Source organism: Symphalangus syndactylus, chromosome 10, assembly GCF_028878055.3.
Source record: "Symphalangus syndactylus isolate Jambi chromosome 10, NHGRI_mSymSyn1-v2.1_pri, whole genome shotgun sequence".
Lineage (NCBI taxonomy): Eukaryota > Metazoa > Chordata > Mammalia > Primates > Hylobatidae > Symphalangus > Symphalangus syndactylus.
Window position 1 is genome coordinate 108,366,820 of NC_072432.2, and position 21,148 is coordinate 108,387,967.

General features: G+C 41.9%; 1 protein-coding gene across 1 annotated transcript in view; it reads right to left on the reverse strand.

The window, feature by feature from the left end:
- The window catches only part of LOC129491657 (collagen alpha-4(VI) chain-like), a 91,168-nt gene extending 70,762 nt beyond the window's left edge, over window positions 1–20,406 (reverse strand). The window contains exons 1-7 of the mRNA XM_063610758.1: window positions 20,324–20,406; window positions 15,676–16,278; window positions 12,862–13,449; window positions 11,562–12,167; window positions 8,053–8,682; window positions 3,096–3,641; window positions 1,989–2,543 (exon numbers count right to left, since the gene is read on the reverse strand). Of these exons, the coding sequence (XP_063466828.1) occupies window positions 1,989–2,543; window positions 3,096–3,641; window positions 8,053–8,682; window positions 11,562–12,167; window positions 12,862–13,449; window positions 15,676–16,278; window positions 20,324–20,399 (3,604 nt within the window). The 5' untranslated portion in view covers window positions 20,400–20,406. The remainder of the gene's footprint in view (window positions 1–1,988; window positions 2,544–3,095; window positions 3,642–8,052; window positions 8,683–11,561; window positions 12,168–12,861; window positions 13,450–15,675; window positions 16,279–20,323) is intronic.
- Between the last annotated feature and the right edge of the window lie 742 nt (window positions 20,407–21,148).

Genomic DNA, 21,148 nt, shown 5'->3' on the forward strand with positions numbered 1-21,148 from the left:
TCTGTGTCTACATAAAATTAAAAAAAAAAAAAAAACAAGCTGATATCCACTCGCCTGTGGTCCCAGCTGGAGGTGAAAGGATTGCTTGAGCCTGGGAGGTTGAGGCTGCAGTGAGCTGTGATCATACCACTGCACTCCAGCCTGGGTGACAGAGTGAAATCCTGTCTAAAAATTTAAAAACGAAACAAAACAAACAAACAAAAATCTTGGCCCAAGTAGGCCCTAGTTTCTCATAGAGAGGCTTCATAGGCATACATAATGCTTAGTGGTTGGACTTTTGACACCAAACTGCTGGGGAATTCAAACCCAGCCTCTATTACTCCCTGTCTATGTTTCTTAACCTCTCCCTTCTTGTTTTTTTTTTTTTTTTAATCTGGAAATTGAGTATCATAATGATAGCGCCTGCTTCACATGGGTTTGATGTGAATGTTAGATGAATGTATACCATCTAACACATTAGAAATAGTGCTTTGCATTCAACCTTGAGTTTAAAAAAAAGGAAAAAAATAGTGCTACATACATAATGGAAAAAGACAAGTAAGAATCTTGATTGTGCCCCACTTGGAGCCTGCCCTGCCTTTAGAATGCCAGTTAGATGGAATAAAATGTGTCCTTCTTACTTGAGTTTTCTATTACTTGTAGGCAAAAACATCCTACCTGATAAGAGGATTTTTCTTAAAATACTGCTTGTTATCTCAGACTTGTGAGAAATCAAGTAAAATAAAGGATGAGAAAGTGCTCTATAAATGTCAAGAGCCCATATTCTGCCTTCCAGCAGAAGGCTGAAGGTGGCAGGACCTCATCAAGAGGCACACAGTTAAGTAAGAACATAGAGGTGAGTAGCCTCTTCTTTTCAGCCTAAAACTACAAAAAAAAAAAAAAAAAACCTTCTAGATCCAATTAAATGCACGTCTATATAGGGACATAATAACAAAATGATTTCCTGTATACATATGATCACTTGAAGGAACTTCGAGTTTTATGGGTTCCATTATATATCCTTTGACATAATTCCATACTATGCTATGTTATACAAAGTTATACCATTCTATCACATTCTGTGCTATCCTGTACTATACCATACCATACATATTGTATTTCACTATACTATGCTTTATTGTGCTTCATTGTACTGTACTATACTATACTACACTACACTACACTACACTACACTACACTATCTTATCCCATCCTATCCTATCCTAGCCTAGCCTAGCCTAGCCTAGCCTAGCCTAGCCTACCACTCAATGTATGATGAGGACCTGCAAAATCTGCATCACCTGGGAGCTTGTTAGAAATGCAGAATGCTGATCTGCTGAATTCAGAATCTGCATTTTAACAAGATCCCTAGATGATTCAAATGTATGCTTAAGTTTGGGAGCCCTTCAATCACCCACTGAAAGGCAAGTCTTGGGGAAGAAAAGCGGACCCTGACTGTCAAAAGGAAAAACCCATCTTTGCGCCTTGCAGCTTTGGATAAAAACTTGAGGAGACGGAATGAGATTAAGGATGACCTTGGCTATATGGAAGAAGATTGGCAACCAAGTAGGCAGACCTCCTTACAGAGCCTCATAGAGAAGACACCGTATTCTATTTCATAAGAGAGACTGTCTAACTGACATTATTCTCTGCTTCTGTTTCCCTCTTGACATGGACAAACCTTCAGCACGTAGTGTTTACACATTCCAATCTGGTTTTGCCTATGCTGTAAGGAATTAAAGGAGGAGTTGTGAGGACTTCCTAGAGACAGAGTTCTAAGAAGCTTCAGGCCTTCAGAAGCTAAAGTGATGACAACCATGAGAATGATTAAAAGAATCCCCAGGGGAGGGTGAACAACAGCTTCAGGAGTTCAGGCCCTACAGGGTGATCTCCTGCTCCCCTCCTTGCCTAGTTAGAAGGATCAGAGTTTTACTTTATTAAAAGAACCAGTAGGATCTCTAACACCTACGATGAGCTTGTGGATCAAATAACAATTCTCTGTCACTCACCTTGTGGATCACAGACCTTAGAAAGAATTTCCTTCTCCAGGTTCTGCAGGGCCTCAAAATTTACATCATGGTACACTTTGTCCTCATCATTAGTGATCTCCAAAAGCTGCGATTTTTTGGCTTCTCCCACCCCAATGGCAAAAATAATTATGTTTTTGTCCCTGAGGGCTTTGGCTGGTATGATTACATTATCTTGGGCGACCCCATCGGTGATCACAATCAAATATTGTTGAACACTGGGTCTCCCTCCTTTTGAACTGTCAAAAAAAGGCAGAGTGAAATTCAGAGCTTTCCCAGTGCGGGTGCCATCCCTCATCTGCTGAACATCAAAGATGGCACTGTAAATGTCCACCTTTGAGGAGTATTGGTTGAGCCTGAATTCTTCCTGGGGGGTTGAGCTGAACTGCAAAAGGCCAATTTGAATTCCATCAGTACCAATATTAGATTGGTTCACCATGCTCTCCACAAATCTTTTCATCTTTTCAAAGTCTTTTGGGGAGATAGATTCTGAACCATCTATCAGGAAGATAATGTCAGCTTTACTATTCTTACAGGCTGGGGAAAAAGGAAACAGAACAGAACATTCATTAGGAATCTGAAACCAAAAAAAAAAAAGAATCTGAAGCCAATTAATTACAAGTCCCCAGGGACAGTCTGGAATGGCATATATACAACATGAAAATATTTTAGAAGGGAGTGGAAGAGGAATTCAATGAAACAAATATTCTGCAACCCAGCAGAGTTGCTCTGCAATTCAGAGTAGTCTCAAAATAAGATACAGCTGTATGATAAATATGTAAAACTTGACCATCTTGCTTCATTCTAGGTTGTGGTCACTTTGAGTGTCCAATACTAAGCTGCCAACCAGTGAATCCATGATTAAAGAATGAAGCTGGCTAGGTGTGGTGGCTCACACCTGTAATCCTAGCACTTTGGGAGGCTGAGGCAGGAGGATTGCTTGAGCCCAGAAGTTCAAGACCAGCCTGGACAACACAGCAAGATCCAGTCTTGGGAAAAAAATGCATAAAAGAATGAAGCTTACTTAAATAAATCAGGTACATATTCTTGGAGAGGTGGGAAAGGAGATTGAAGAACAAAAAGTCTTACCCTCTGAGGAGCAGATGTCCTGTACCACTTCTTTTTGGATGTCCTTCAGTAAATCAAACTCATACACAAAAAATACCTTGTCTTTAGCTATTTCCTTAAGCTCATCAATGTTAGCTTCTCTTATTCCAATGGCATAAATGTTAACTCCATTTGCCCTCAATCCCTCTGCAGCCTCAGCCACCGGGTCTGAAGATTTACCATCAGTGATGACTATAAGATATCGAGCAACATTGATTCGGCCGGTGTCTGCAAAAACCTGAGTCATGTTGTTCAAGGCCTCACCGGTTGTGGTGCCACCTCCCCCCTGCTGGATGTTATCAATGGCTACCTTGAGCTCTGCCACACTGGGATACTGACTGAGGATAAATTTACTTTTAATTTTGTCTGAGTACTGAATGACTCCAAACTGTACTCTGTTGGGCCCGATCTGGAACATCTTTATCACTTCATTCATGAACACCTTCATCTCAAGAAAATCTTCTGGATAGATGCTGCCAGACCCATCAATAAGGAAGTAAATATCTGCCTTCTCGATGTGCACACAACCTAGGCAATAAAAAGAAGCAAGAACCCATCATAACAGAGTCTGAGATGGTGAAGAACCAGAGCGATTGATCCCAATCTCCATCCATATTCCCTCAGTACTCTTTGTTCCCTTGACAGCACCTGTGACTCTGCCTACAGGTACTCTTTGGCCAAGAGCATGATCAGCTGGCACACTAGGAAGACCAGAATGCCTGGGAGTGAGTCTAGAAGCAGCCACCACCCAATAACTGGCAGAGGTCGGTAGATAAAGACCCAAGCTCCCTTGTTCATTGCATGGAACCACTCTAAGGTAAGTCCTGCAGGGTTTCCCTGAGTCCCCAGTTGCCTGTAGCAATAACCTGTAGGTCACTCCTCATCCTGATTTGGTTCTTAAATCTCCACTCTCCTATCAGCGTCCCCTGGGATCACCACCCAGATAAATAATTTGCATCCAAATCGTTGTCTCAGAGTCTGTTTCTGATCAATCCCACTTAAGACACGAAGGAAATATAACTTGACATTTCTCAAATGGGGAAGTCAAGGAAATGAAAGTAAAATCAGAGCACATTTGAAGTTATGAATTGTTTCAGATTCCATTATCCCTGCCTCCCATCCAAGTTGTGCTTTTTAAGTACATAGGCAAAAGTGTGTACATCCTAAAATTTAATTTAATTTAATAATTTGACAAGTTAATTTAAAACATTCTCTATTAAATGAGCCTGAATTAGGAAACAACAGATGCTAGTGAGGCTGTGGAGAAATAGGAACGCTTTTATACTGTTGGTGGGAATGTAAATAAGTTCAGTAATTGTGGAAGACAGTATGGCAATTCCTCAAGTATCTAGAACCAGAAATACTATTTGACCCAGCAATCCCATTACTGAGTATATACCCAAAGGAACATAAATTACTCTACTACAAAGACACATGCACCTATCTGTTCATTGCAGTATTATTTACAAGAACCATGACATGGAACCAACCCAAATGCCCATCAATGATAGACTGGATAAAGAAAATGTGGTACATATATACCATGGAATACTATGCAGCCATAAAAAGGAATGAGATAATGTCCTTTGCAGGGACATAGATGAAGCTAGAAGCCATCATTCTCAGCAAACTAACACAGTTGCAGAAAACCAAACACCACATGTTCTCATTCATAAGTGGGAGTTGAACATTGAGAATAGATGGACACTGAGAGGGAAATAGCACATACCAGGGCCTGTTGGGGGGTGGGGGGTTGAGGGGAGGGAACTTAGAGGACAGGTCAATAGGTGCAGCAAACCACCATGGCACACGTGTACCTATGTAGCAAACCTGCACGTTCTGCACATGTATCCCTTTTTTTTTTTAAGAAGAAATTGTTTTAAAAAAGAGTCTGAATTAAATCAGTCACCTTGTGTTAAAACCCAGCCTCCAGGGCAAGTGGCTCTAAATTTAATCCTGTCTCCTTGGTTACTAGCAAGCTTGGCCCCCTTGCATCTCAGTTTCCTGATCTATCAAATGAGAATGTTGACACCTACTCAATAAGCTTATTGTGAGAAGACAGTAATATCATGTAAACAGAGCAGAGTTCAGTATTAAAGATGTAGAGTTAAGAGTAGCTGGTGTTTTATTATTTTTGTCATCTAGCAGATTCCTCTAAAAAAAAAAAAATTTCTCCACTCCTCTCAATAAGGGCAGCCCAGCCTTGAGTTGTTAATCTCTGGATTCCCTTGGCCCCAGAAAGAGCCTTTTCATTTCTTGGCTGAAAGGGAAGTGGTCTAAGGTGGGAATTGGCCTCCCTGCTCAGGTCTTCATGTGGGAGGACCTAGGTCCATGCAATATGTGCCGCATACTTAAAAAACCCTTGTTGTTTATATGAATGAAATTCAAATGTAATTGGGTGTCCTATATTTCATCTGGCAATGCTATCCTAAATGGGCATGCATTGGAAAGGAATGTAGCTTAAAGTGGGTATAGAAAGGAGTCATTTACCCCATGGTAAGTGTTTGCTGAATTCTGGAGAGTAGGGGAAAATTATGGAAAAATAAGGCAAAAATCCAAATTTTGCTGGACTCCAGCATTCACTGGTGACACATAGATGGCTGGCCAGCATCAGAGAAAAGGACCACTGTGCAGGAAAGGGCATCTCTGCAGCTAGCCCCTATAGGAGCAGCTCAAGGAGGCTTCACTATAGTCCAGGGACCTTGGATTGTCAAGAGGAGCCGAGGACCCTAAATATTGCCTGCACTGTACACTCTCGTCAGTCTTAGCAGATTGGGGGAAAAGAGAAAGAGAATATTTCTTACAGTCTGGAGGTTGCCGAGCATTCACATCAATCATACATATAAAGTGCTTAGCAGAGTATCTGACACATGGCAAATGGCCAGTAAATGGTAGATATTATGATCATTGTGATCATCCAAGACAAAATTCTGGTAAAATCATCATAGCTTCTATTTACCTCTAGGCTACCCCCTTCCCCAACCCATCTAGACTTTGGGCTACTTTTTCTGATTGCAAGTTTCTTTTTAGCTTCTCTGCAGTATCAAAAAACAACCACAACAACAACAACTCTCAGCTCTTCATACTGTGAACTAGTAGTGCTCGTCTTCTGTTCTTCTAATCTACAGAATATAGGCAGATAGGCACATGGAAATGAAATTCACATCATAACAATTTTGTTTCTCATTCCTAGAACAGAGAAAGGAACTAAAAATATAGGCCAAAGAGAAAGATAGAAATTTATTTAGATATTTCAGATTTCTAGACCTCAGCACAAGTAATCAAGAAATTACCAGATCACTCAGTGTTTAACAAGAAAAAAAGCTCAGTGATTTTCCCTTGAAAACATGATTACAGCCTTGAATTTTTGCCTCAATTATGTACATTTCAACGATTCTAATTTAAATCTATGATTCTAATTTGAATCTAAGAAATACTAGCATGGGTAGACAAAAATAGATAAGAAGACAGACAGACACAAAGATTTTCATAACAGCCAGTAAGTGCCAGATCTAGGATTTAAAATTTGGGCATTCGTATGCCAAAGTGCATACGCTTAACCACTGTGTTTTTTCTGGCGTGTGTGTTTTTTTGTTTAACTGCGTATCTAGTAGGAACTCTCCTGACCAACCTCCACTTCAGTGACTCACCTGATAAATCAATGTTCTCCCTTTCCTCTGTAAAGCATGAGTGACGCTCCCATAAAACACTGAGTGCCTGAAGTTCCGCTTCACCCAGTGAAAAACAAGCTTACCAAGATGAAGGCGGGTTTGTCCCCAGCCTGTTTATGGCAGTTTTGTTGTTATAATTACATAATTAATCAAATATTGTGCAAATCAACAGGATTTGAGTGTGAGTAAAAGAGGTTTATCGCATCTATGAAAACCAGCTTAACTGGTTTAAAAAGACTCAATAAAAGAAAGTTATTTTTTAAAAAATTGCCAGTGTACTAGATAACATTACAAAAGATTGCATTTTTAAGATTATAAAAATCAATAGCTATTTCTGTTTCTGTTTTGAATTGTTTCAAAAGACTTTCTCCTTTAAAGAAACTGAAACTGGAAATTATTTATAACATAATATTGGATGGTTTATAAAGAAAATACATGAAATCCAATCAGCAGGGCTCATACTCAAAGAAGCCTTGGCCCTATACCAAAACATTGGCAAATTAACATTCATTTATATGTATTAAGTTAATTTTTTAAATTTCAAGTATGTGAGAAACAATAGTTTCTGAGAAGAAAATAAATAAAAAAGAAAATAACATTTTAAAAATTCAAGTGTGTTTGTAACCTTTTAAAGTAGTTGCCTGCTTCAGTGACTTAAGATTTGATCAGTCCACACTCAGTTCCTTAGGGCTTCTACTGTAAATATACACAACTTTTCAACAAACTGTTAAAACAGAAGGGGGCCAGGCATGGTGGCTCACACCTGTAATCCCAGAGCTTTGGGAGGCCAAGACGAAGTCACTTGAGGCCAGAAATTCGAGACCTGCCTGGGCAACATAATGAGACCCTGTCTCTGCAAAAAACAATTATAAAATTAGCTGGGCGTGGGAGTGAATGCCTGTAGTCTCAGCTACTTAGGAGGGTGAGGCTGGAGGATCACTTAACCCCAGGAGTTCAACGTTACAGTGAGCTATGATTGTGCCACTGCACTCCAGTCTGAGTGATAGTGTGAGATCAAAATTTACATAATTTTTAAAAGGGATGAAGGATAAGATAGGAGGTGCTAGAAATGTTGCCTTTTTACTTCATATTCTCCTGCATTGTTTGGCATCAAGATAAACAAAGTTTCAGTTTCTGGTTTTTTAATGAATAGACTTCAAAATCTTTTCTTTGTTGGAGGATAGAGGAGATGGGTACATGGAGCAACTAAAAACAACTTAAGAAAAGTTTTTTGTTTAAAAACTTCAAAGTTGGAAAAACCCTCCTACCTTCTTGTAGAGGATAGCTCGTTCCACTAATGGAAACTTTACTGTCCACCGTCTCAGAGCAGAGCTGGTTTGTAAGCTTGCTTCCTAATATGGAGAGCTGCAAAAAGGATTCCAGGGGGACTGAATACTTCCAAGGAGGATATGATGCTATCTTCTCCAGGTCCTTACTCTCTGAGACATTGTGGGTGCCCACTGCATAGATGGTGACGCCTGCCCTTCGGAGGCGAGAAGCGGGTCTAGATACACTGTCTTGGGAGAAGCCTTCCGTGATGACTACAGCTATCTGCTGCACTCCGTGATTGGACCGGCTACCCTTCTCCTGAATGAAAACCTCGTTCCTCAGGAAATCTAACGCAGCACCAGTCTTCGTCCTTCCTTTTCTTTCCCGGTAGGTTAATTTGTCCAAATGCTCCAAGATTTTGGCTGGATTCTGAAATGCATCCAGTGAAAATTCAAGTCGTGGTTCCTCACTGTAGAAGACCAAGCCAAATCTCACAGTATCAGGATGAATGCTTAGAGAACTGACAATGGTCTTTAGGAAATTGACAACTTGTTGGAAATTGGGCTGCCTAACCCTGCTAAATTCCTCAATGAGGAATACTAAGTCAGCCGGGACAGCAGTTGCGCATGCTGCAAACAGACAAAATCAGAAAGAACGGCTTTAGCATAAGAGCATTAATATAACATAAAGACAACATTAATATATAAAAGCTGCATTATGATGTACTTTATATGTTACATAATATATTTATTATTACAATTATAATAATATATATCATATGAACTTATATTTCTACATCTTGTAATTTAAAAGAAGCCTTTATTTGGCATGATGGCCAAAGAACATCACAGGGTTCATACCTATTTCAGAAATTCTCTTGTGGAAGAGTATTCACATCACTTGCAACATATTTAAATATATGAATATCGACAGTAAAGTGCTTCAAGATTGCTTTTCAGTTTATCTAAGTCCATCAAAAGAATCTGAGTCCTGACTAATTTTTCTTCATTTTTCTAGTTTCAAGAGACCCTGGGTCAAATTCTCATTTATAGGCCTGAAACCTCCAAAAGATGAAAATTAACTGTGGCTGTTAATTTCTAAACCTTTCTTTGATCAATGTCATGTCGTTTTAACAGAGGCAGCCTGAAATGTTGCAAGTTTCTATGAAAAATCTTTATCCAAATATGAGGCTAGCTGGCTGTTTTATTTTGCTACAGAAGAACTTTCCCTTCCACTTACCTCAGATGAAGGAATAAAACATAAACTCGCTGCCAAGAAGAATGCAAACACCACTCTCTCTATTTGAGACAGTGCCTATTGCAGGGAAACCCACTGTGTCCACATAGTGTCAAGGTCCATATCTGCTTTGGTCTGTGAAATAGGAAATCTCCCTAGCAGAGAACCAAAACCATACATGCGGAAGCTTGAAACCACTGTGTAAACAACTGAATATTGTGAAACAAGGTTTAGGGGCAATAGAATAACCTTTTAACTTTCTCTTTTGTCTCTTGGTGTCCTGAAGTTTCCCCTGTGGTCCTTTTTCATAAAGAATCAAAATTCAATCCTAGATTTTAAAAGGGGGTGTTGTCCACAATGTTAGCAAGTCTAAAACACCGACGCTAGAAACTCCAGACATCTTTGACATCTCCCTTCCTTCACCTTCTTGTACCAGTGCTGTTATCCTCCTTTCAAATTGTCTTCAGGATTCCTTCCGTTTCCTCATTATCAGAGCCACCCTTGGGCTGGGCCCAGACATCCTTTCCATGTGGCCAGATGACAGCTCAGCCTTAAAGTCTTTCTGAGTCTGAGGTGCCATTTGGAACCCAACCTGCCTGCTGAAGGTTTCCTGAAAGACTGCTTTGGTCATGTCATACTTCTTGCTTAAAAGTTGCCCACCAATTACTTCTAGTGTCTTTGGGATCCTGTAGTCAGGGTCTATCATATCTAATCCAATCTCATCTCTCACTACTTCTATACTCTTCCACTGATCCAAATTGGCTCCATTTTTAAACTTTCTTCCACATTCATCCAGACCATTCCCATTTCCACACCCTTACCAGGAGCGTAGACCCCTTACATGCTTCTTCCCCTTGCCCAGGGTACCCTCCTCCCTTCTCCTATATATTAAAACAATACCTGTTATAGAGGGACAAGCACAATTCCTCCCAGCCCACATCATCTAGTATGCCCTCCTTTTGTACTGTCTATCTCTGCTTAATATAGTATCTCCATAAGGTGCTTCTTAGTTCCTTATTACCTCTGTTTGGATTTTCCTCTTCTTGTCACATATGTGTTTGTCTTTTTTCTGCCCATAAATTTCCAAGGACCCCAAGCTCTAATTGTTGATAGGTCTGGGCAGAGGTGTGACAATTCCAAGAAAGGAAAAATTGGCCACTTCTAGCTGTGGGGCTCAAAGGATGCTTCATCAAGAGGGTAACTTAAGAACTGAAGGGTAAATTTTGACTGTGGGCATCACAAGCTGATATTATAGTGTATTCAAGAGCAGAGACAGAGGTTGGAATGCATGATATACATACAGCTAATTATGAGTAGTTCAGCTTGGTCAGTGAATAGAATGTGTACAAAGACTTATCAGGAGATAAGGCTCAGTGGTTCTCAGCCAAGAATGGTACATATCTACAAGGGACATTTTGGAAATGTATGGGGATGTTTTGGACTACCATAATGATTCAGGGATGATACTGGCAGAAACTAGGGATATTAAACCTCTGACAGTGCACAGGACAATTCTACACTATGAATTGTCCTAACCAAAATGCCACTAGTATCTCCCTTGAGTGTCTTGGATACCAACCTAAGGAAGTACTTTATCTAATCTGTGGGAAGAAGCCTGAGTGCTCCTTCTCCTGGAAAATGTATATGGTAATTTAGATTCTTACTCAGAAATATTATCTCCTTACTCCTTATTTCCACGGTAAGATATACTTTTCTACTCTACTGATCTCAACATAGCCATATGACTTGCTCGAGCCAATGAAATGTTAGCAGATGATGCAGCAGAGGTTTGAGAAATGCTTATGCAATTGGTTTTCTCTCTGGTACCTCTGCAATTACCAGGAGAAGAATATGCCCAGACTAGCCTGATGATCCCAAGAATAAGATGAGAGATATGTGGAGCAGAGCCAAACCTAGATCAACCAACACCCAGACAAATCCCAAATCTGTGAAGAGGCCCAGACAATATCATCAAAGCCATTTGTTTGGGCCCAGCCAAGATCAGCTGTTCCTCAACCGATCTGTGAGAATAAGTGATTCTTTTCAGCCACTGACTTTTCACCCAGTTTGTTATGCAGCATCATTGTGACCATAGTTAACTAAAACAAGGTTGTGCCTGAGGCATCCCATGCTTCCTACTCTTTCCTGTCTGCTAGTGCTAGTGCCCCAGTACTGAGGAATCCAGAATACCCACCTTCTCTGCTCTTTCCCCAGACTTTCCTCTTACACTGAGATCTCCCAGTGGCTCACATATCCTAGGACCAAACTTTACCTCCTACAGCCTCCTTGTTGGCTGTAATCCTGTGTTCCTGCTGTCCAGTCCCTCGGATCACCACATTCATATCTTCTACTATGTGTCTGACTTCATCTTCTCTCTGCATATCATAGACAAGGTCTGGGGATCCCATCCCTTCCAGTTCTTTCCTGTCAAAGTCCTGCACACCCACAGACATAACTTTCACACCTTTCTCTCTTAGTCTCTGTGCAGCATCCTGGACTTCATCCTCTGATTTGCCTGAATTAATGACCACTGCATACTGGGGAATGCCCTGGAGAAATCGGCTTCCTGCTTCCTCCTGGAAGAATGTCTGAAGAAGGTATCGCAGTGCCTTGCCTGTCCTCCTGGAGTGACCCAGGGGCACAAAACGCTCATGAATGTGAGCTATCATCTCATTCTGGGTCTTGTAGGTATTGAGCAAAAACTCAGTGTGACCTTCATCACCATACTGAGCCAGCCCAATTTGGTACTTGTCCCTGCCAACCTCCAGCATGCCAACCACTCTGGAGAGGAAATTCTGCATCCTCTGGAAACTGGCCCGTGATGTGTCCTGTGATGTGTCAGCAAGAAAGACCACGTCTGCATAGGCTTTGATGAATTCTGGAAGTAAAGGGAAAGGGAGACCAGGGGGCCAGAAAAAGACAAAAGGAGAAAGTAAATCAAATCAAACTCTCATGAAAATTGAATATAAGGATGGTTTTGTGTGCCCAATGTGAGAAGTACTATCTTTATACAACTCTCTGTATATTGTACTTCCCTTCCTGTATGTGGGACTCTATCACAAGGCTTTTCCTCTCTTATAGCCTGCTGCCTTGTTGTCTGTTTTATTATACTAACCTACCTTTCAATTACTCTTGTTCAAACAATAGTGGAGGCAAGGGAAGTTAACTGAGGACACACTTTATGCTAGAGCTTTTTATACACTTTATCTGATTTAATCCTCATAAACCTTTCTTCTAGACAAGTATTATTTTCTTTGTGCAGATGAGAAAATTGAAGTGAAAAAGTGAAGCCACTTGTCCTTGCTCACATAACTAGAAAGTGGCAAAGATAGGATTAAAAAACAGGTCTTCTGGCTTTCAAAACCCATGCTATTTCCTTTGAACAACATGGCAAGATGTTCCTTTCTACCCACAAGAACTCCATCCAGCCTTCAATCCCTTCCCCTAGGAAGTCTCCCCAGGTTCTCCAGTGATGCCAGTACTCCTTGCCTTCCCATACACCCAGCGTATTCTGGGTTATATTGTAGTGAGCTGGCATGGTTGGAATCTTGGGTTCTAACACAGCTTCTTACCTTTTATCTTACCCTCCACTGCTGAGCACAGAGTCTGAAGAATACTTCCTGAAAAATCCTGCAGGATATTGAAGTTTTCGGTGTTGAAGAGAAACTTCTCAAATGGCTCACTGGCTATTTTTTGCAACTCTTGGACATCCTGGACATTGACCCCTACCACATACACAACAACTCCATCTTCTTTCAACCGGTCAGCCACCTCCTGGACCTCATCATTTGACTCCCCGTCAGTCACCAGGATAACTATCTGAGGAACTCTGTCCTTGGCCCGACTGCCAGACTCCTCAGTCAAATAGTTGGTCCTGATAAACTCCAGGGCGCTCCCTGTGTTTGTGCCTCCTGTGTGGTATGGCAGATTCTGGATCTGCTCCAAGACCATGCTCTTCAGAGGGTGCTGGTTCAGCTGGAAGGCTGGGTAGATGTTGTCATTATACTGGGCAAGTCCCACTCGGACACGGTCACTGCTGATGTCAAGCCCCAAGACGACGGAGTAAAGGAAGTTCTTGACTTTCTGGAAGTTTTGGGGTCCGATGCTAGTTGAACTGTCTACTAGAAACACAATGTCTGCCAGGGCTGCTTCTCTGCAAGCTATAAGAGAGACGGCAAAAGGGATTGGATTACTGGATCTTCACTAAAAATGCTTTGAACCTTTGAACCAATGGTTCAAGCTGCTTGGAACCAATGCAGAAAAGAAGAATAATGGCAGGCAGCCTATACTTAGTGGTCCTCAGACACTACCCTCACCCCAAATGACAGTGTGCTCAGAACAATAACATTAACATCCCCCTGTACCTTTCCTTCTCTCTGCTCCATCACCTTCTGAGATTTCAGACCTGCTCTACTGATACTTCCAACCTTGAAATCCACTTAGATAATCCCTTAAATTTTATTAAGAAGAAAAGCACTCTGTAAATTAAGCAACATGCTAAGAAAGGGAATGTATTCTTTCCAGTCAGAAAAAGCCATCAGCCTCCTATCTTTTGACAAAGAAACTTCACATCTAGGAGTGTGCTGGCACCAGCTGGTCAGAAAGCCGGAATATATCCCATGTTCCTTGACACATCTTATTGCAGCTCTATCATTTAATAGCTCTGTGACCTATTTATCACTCATCTCTTTGAGACTTAATTTTCCTCTCTGCAGCACTGAAATCTTTACACCAACCGTCATACTCTCGCAAGGTTGTTTTGAGGATAAAATAAGATAATCTGCTGTAGCAGACAATGCCATGCTCTGCTCAGTCCTTTTGGATTTCTTTTTTACCATTCTATGCACTACTCTTTGGAAAACTACCCTCCAGCTAGTGAAGCTACTTTTCTCACAATATTTAAAAGCCCAGATCCTTGCTTGACCCAGATTCAGGGTCAAGACAACTTTGAGGCATAATGTACACCAAGTTCCCCTGCAGGATCAGGCTAAAACCCTTCACAGAATTTTTGCCTGAAATCACACCCTTCCTTACTTTTCTCTACTTCTCTGTCCTGAATACCCCACATCCTTACTGACCATTGTCCCGGGAGCTCTTCCTTAGCAAATCATGTGTATCCAAATTCTTGTTTCAGGCTCTGCTCCCCAGGAATACAACCTAACAGCCCTGCTCTAGTGGAATGGGTCTGCTCTAAAAGATCTGGGATCAAGTCCCTAGTTCTGCAATCCACTTGTGGTAACTTTGGCTTCAGTTTTCTTATCTGAAAAATGCAAACAATAATACTAATTACCCTATGTATCTAACAAAGTTGAGGTGATCAGTCAGATGAGCAATGTAAATAAGCTTTGAAAACTATACAACGCCAGGCAAATAGTAGCTATTACTACTATGCATATAAAACCTCTTGGTAAGCCTTGAAGTACTGTACAAAAGGAAGATACATAATATTTATTTGCCCATACAAATGCAATACTACCACCACACACCTGCTGCATCAATGGGTCAAAAGTTTTAGCAGTTCTTCCAATTAACATACCCATACAGAAATACCATAATAATGAATAAATCAGGAAGAGTCTGTCCTCTTGTGGGTTTTGATGGAGCCCACAAGCATTCTTCTCCTTCTCTACTCAAAATTGTATGCTTTATTATGGAGTTTAGTAATTAATTTATAAAGAATTTCCACCATTTTATGCCCTATCACCAATAGAAGCACAAAGTTGATGACAGGCATATCATCATCACAGGTTATGACAAGTAATAACAGGTAATGCTTGTGAGTACCTCTGGTTGGCCAGGTATAGTGCCAAGCACTTTACTTGCACAATTGTGTTTAATGTTTTTAACAACTCTCTGAGGCAGGTACTATCATCCTAGGAAGAAAATTTAGATTCAGAGAGGTAAAGCGACTTGTCTAAGATTACCCTTTCTCTACTTTGTAAGATTTGAACACAGATCTTTATTTTCCCTAAATTAACAATCTTAACCAGTATATTAAACCAACAGGCTTGCAGTTAAATTAGCAAACATCCTAGGGGAACTACTGCCCCTCTCCCTTCCTGTCCTTCCTCCAGGCAACACGGGTAAGTTAACCTAGGAATAATAATGTCATTCTAGAAACAAATAAATCTTCATTCAAAAATGGACTTATACTACATCAGTATATAGAACCAGCATAAGGCCCACAGGATTTATAAAAAGAGCTGATGAGGCTTTGGTCAGTGATTGAAGAGGAGCATAGGGTTGGCTTCATGAAATTTTAATTTTAAAATTAAAACATGCACACATATGAAAAATAAGAAGGATGGGCAGAGGGATGAATAAGAGATCAAGCTTTGAGTTTCATGACTTCCAGATCAGAAATTAAAAAGAAAAAGCCTTTTTACCTGGAGAGACGTGGTCAACATGTGGAGCTGCCTTTGCCAACGTATCACAGAGCTCCTGCCGCAGCTTCTGGGCGAGACTGCTCAGACCAGAGAAGTTAGGAAGAAAGGAGGTAAAATTCTCCTGAGGACTACTGGCAATTTCCATGAGCTCTGCCCAAACTGCATCTCTGACGCCAACAACATAAAGCAGGATGCCTGCCCGCCTCAATGCCTCCGCAGGTCCATGAACATGGTCCTCAGCTGGCCCACTGCTAATCACCACGGCGATCTGAGGTACCCCTTGGCTTGCCCGGCTCCCTGATGCTTCCTGGAAGTGGTGGTCTAGAATGAACTTCAGGGCCAGGCCCATGTTCTTGCCCCCAGGCTTAAATTGAAACTGCCGAATGTGTCTCAACACATCACCTTTGCGGTGGTAGGTGGAAAGCAAGAACTCTGAATGGGGCACATCGCTATACTGGGCCAGACCCACACGGATGGTCTCACTGCTGACATTGAAGCTGTTTACCAGAATGTGCAAGAAGTTCCGCACACTGCGTGCATGTTGGGGGTTGATGTTTGTGTCCACCAGAAACACAACATCTCCCAGAGAGGCCTCCCTGCAGACTGGGAAAGAGAGTCACTTTCAGATAAAACATAACAAATGACAGCTACTGGCTGGAATCCCATCTCTCCAGACTCAGTGCCTTTACTCCTCACAGATCTGCCTGCACAGCATGCAGCCTAGACACACCATCATCTTCCCTTGTCTTCCCATGGCTACCATCTTCCCCTGCTCACCTGCCACTCTCTGTTCCATTCTAATAGACATTTGGCCCTTCAGTTAGATCACCCACCCAGCTTTCCATTCATCCCTTGACCTAAATAAAAGAACCCAGTTTTCTACCAGTAGTGGATGCTGTTGGCACCCACCTAGATTGCCTTTACTGGTCGGCACACCTATCCTCCAGCTGCTTCAAGTGCTACCTGTGACTTTCTCCAGAGTCCTAACCTTGGCTGAAGGGAGTGGCCTCAATTGGAGACACCTGGGAAGTTACACCACTACCACCACCCTGGGTGGCCAGTGTCTAATCGACATGGAGATACCAATGCCTGGCCCACTTGCCTTCAGTGAAACGACCCTGCAGTGTTATTTAGACTCCATCACCACCTCTCATGACTCAGGCCAAGGCTTGACTTTACCTATAGTCTTCATCCCCTACTCTAACCCACTTCTCTTACTTCCTTACAGATTTTTTTCCTAAAGAGTACTTTCTCAAAATAATGTGCTCAAATCCCTGTCCCAAACTCTGCTTCCAAGGAACCCGACCTAAGACATCAGCTTTCCAGCTTTGACTTCTGTACTCCCTGGCCACCACCAGCCCCTTTTAGTATGATCGTTGGCATTCCTAGATGTGTGGTTCACATGTGTCTTTTGGCTCCCTGAACTCAAGCTGCACTATGCAGCTACTTCTCCCCAACCCCAGCTACAAGCCTGGAAACCACCATCTCAACAGTGGCCAGGCCCATTTGTACCCCACCTCGGCCCATCCTGGCCTCCAGCATGGGAGAGATCAGACACCAAGTGGCTGCAGGACTGGAGCAAATTTTGGTAAATTCTCATAGGATCATGTTCTTTTATCTTTGCAATGTAACATTCATGATTGTGCTTATTTAATTAATGGCAATTTCCCCAACTAGACTGTGAGCTCCATGAGAACAAATAACCATGTATTTTGTTTGTTTGTTCACCACATGAGCATCTAGCATAAAGCAGATACCCAAAAATATTGAGGAAGGAAAGAATAGAGGAAAAGAGAGAAAGGAAAGAGACAGCACTTATAAGGATGGAAATCTTGAACATTAATGAAAACAAATAATGGAATTAAAATTTTAGTGCTAGAAATAATTATATGAGACTGTAGCTGCTAGACATGTGGCAACTGAGCATGTAAAATATAGCTAGTATAACAGAAACTGGACTTCATATTTTACTGAATTTTGATTTATTTTGATTCAGAGAGTCACATGCAGCTAGTGGCCACTGTATTGGACAGCACAAGTGTAAAATAAGGAGTCCAATTCAGCTATCTCAAAGAGAATGAAAATAAGACCTAGAAAGGCAAAGTAACTCATGTAAATCCATTCAAAGAGCCAGAATTAGGACCCAGGTCTCCTGATATCTAGTCCATACCCTGAACTGCCATGAAGATTAAATTAGAAATCCATATTACAGAAAGGCAAAGGCCAAGTGAGAGTCTAGACAGAGAGGGCTTGGGGAGGTTGGTATAATCCAGGGACACTTAATCCACTTGTCACTTCTGAAGTCCTGGGTCCAACCTCTCAGAAGTTTGCATAACGTTGGTCATAAAGCCAAGTGGAATCTGATCACAGAAAAGGCAGACGATAAATGAACTTCAGGTCCTTTAAGCTTTATTTCCCTTCAACCCTCCAAAGTGCAGTCTTACTGGGAGGAGAGAATTCAATGACTGTTCCAGGGATGGCTGACTGGCTTGTCCCCTTAACATCTCTTTCAGGGGCGATCAAATGCAAACCACGACGTGTTCCCCTGATCTTTCAAATCAGAGGAAACCACACAGCTGTAGAATATTTTCAAGGCAAGTAAATTTCAGTTCTATCATAAACAACTTGAGAGATGTATTACATTTTCATAGACTGTCACTTTCTTAACCCCTCCACTAGTTCTTTGAATGTTTTAGAAGGTGTTTGAAACATGAAAAGACTGTCACAGCTTCTGTTCACAAGTGAAGGGAGCCAGAGCCAAAAGGAAAACTGAGAGAGCTTCATGGTTTTTTTCTCCCAACAAATAACAGCCTGTGTAATTATATTTGAATATTTAAACCTCAATATTGTCTCACTGGCACTTCAGGCTACTCAAATAATCTTCTTCTGATGAGACTTTCATCTTGGAAAGTCCCAACAATCTATTAAAATAACTGCAAAAAATTGCAGATGTGTCACTAGCACTCAGTGAAGCTATCCATCTTGTGATGATAATTACTCCTCGGAACAGCTCTGCCAAAGAGAAAAGGCAGAATGCAGAACAGACTCCTGTTTACAAAAGCATTTGAGAACCTGGTAATACATTTCAGAGTATGGAACTTTTTAATATATATTTTTTTTTCTGTCTGACTTTTTGCTTTTTTTTTTTTTCCTTAGTATTTATTGATCATTCTTGGGTGTTTCTCGGAGAGGGGTATGTGGCAGGGTCATAGGATAATAGTGGAGAGAAGGTCAGCAGATAAACACCTGAACAGAGGTCTCTGGCTTTCCTAGGCAGAGGTCCCTGCGCCTTCCGCAGTGTTTGTGTCCCTGGGTACTTGAGATTAGGGAGTGGTGATGACTCTTAACGAGCATGCTGCCTTCAAGCATCTGTTTAACAAAGCACATCTTGCACAGCCCTTAATCCATTTAACCCTGAGTTGACACAGCACATGTTTCAGAGAGCACGGGGTTGGGAGTAAGGTTATAGATTAACAGCATCCCAAGGCAGAAGAATTTTTCTTAGTACAGAACAAAATGGAGTCTCCTATGTCTACTTCTTTCTACACAGACACAGTAACAATGTGATCTCTCTTTCTTTTCCCCACATCTCCCCCTTTTCTTTTTGACAAAACCGCCATCGTCATCATGGCCGGTTCTCGATGGTGGCTGTCTCTTCGGAGCTGTTGGGTACACCTGCAGAAAGGCTGTCACTTCACACTTGGAAGGTTGCACAGCGGCCAGGCAGAGGCGCTCCTCACTTCCAAGATGGTGCGGCCGGGCAGAGGCGCTCCTCACTTCCCAGACGGGGTGGCTGCCGGGCAGAGGCGCTCCTCACTTCCTAGACGGGGTGGCGGCCCGGCAGAGGCGCTCCTCACTTCCCAGACAGGGCGGCCGGGCAGAGACGCTCCCCACTTTCCAGAAGGGGCGGCCGGGCAGAGGTGCTCCTCACATCCCAGACGATGAGCGGCCAGGCAGAGACACTCCTCACTTCGTAGACTGGGCGGCGGCCGGGCAGAGGCTGTAATCTTAGCACTTTGGGAGGCCAAGGCAGGCGGTTGGGAGGTGGAGGTTGTAGCTAGCCGAGATCACGCCACTGCATTCCAGCCTGGGCAACATCGAGCATTGAGTGAGCGAGACTCCGTCTGTAAACCCAGCACTTCGGGAGGCAGAGGCGGGCAGATCACTCGAGGTCAGGAGTTAGAGACCAGCCTGGCCAACATGGCGAAACCCTGTCTCCACCAAAAATACAAAAACCAGCCAGGCGTGGCGGCGCGTGCCTGCAATCCCAGGCACTCGGCAGGCTGAGGCAGCAGGAGAATCACGGGAGCCCGAGGCAGGGAGGTTGCAGTGAGCCGAGATGACGCCACTACACTCCAGCCTGGGCAACAGAGGGAGACCGTCTCAAAAAAGAAAGAAAGAAAGAAGGAAGGAAGGAAGGAAGGAAGGAAGGAAGGAAGGAAGGAAGGTTGGTTATATCTATTTTTTTGTCATTTGGGGTTAAGTACTGAAAAAACAAGTGCCCACCATTCACTATAAGCTTCCAGATTCTGACTAAACTCTCCTTCAATGAATCGATTCCCTCTTATTATGAAGCTTCTGTAATATTTCCTTTTAAGATGGTCACTACCACTAGATGGTTTTCAGCTTAAAGAAACCCAGGTATTACCAATCCTCTGTGACTTGATGAATCCAAAACCAGCTTCAAGGAGGATGATCCCCCAAAATATCTTCCAAGTCTCCATTCTAGATGTGGACCTAGAGAAAAGAAGAAACCTTGTAATTAAAAAATGTGCCTTCATGCACTTAAAATGTGTCCAACACATTGACTATAAATTATACCTCATGAAGTTGATTTTTTTTTAAAGCATATGGATGTCTTTCCCCACATCAACATAGGCTTTATCAAAATAAAGAGGGAAATGTTCCCACATTGTTTCAATTATGCAAGGAAAATGGTCTTGCTGACCCAACTCGGGAAGAATTTTGTAAACACTCAGAGTGTACACCTCAGACTTCACTATTTAAAGTTGTCCAGATGTGGCTATAAAAGAAGAAAGCATACAGGACATGGCATAGAACTTCCATTTCACACATTGCATTCATTTGGTGGGTCATAAACATTTCTGAATGATTTTGTTTGTATATTTATGCAAGAGTGGAATGACCTGATGAACAGCTGTGGTATGCTAAAATATTCAAGTATCTCAGGAGCACATCTGCCTGGTCAAATAAGCCTAGTCTGAAAATACCTCATACATTCTCAAAAAAAAAAAAAAGCAGAACATCAGACCTCCCTCCCCAAAGCTTAGATCCATTTCCAAAGGGGTCCATGGAAATTGTCTACTCTCAATTCCATTTCTGTTTTTTTTACTCTAAGAAAGTCCATTTGTTTAAAACTAAGAACATAATAATCCCATTGAATGAGAGGTTCCAAGTGGAACAGGGAATACCTCATCTTTATATTCTTGGCTAGCCAATCTCACAGCTGCCT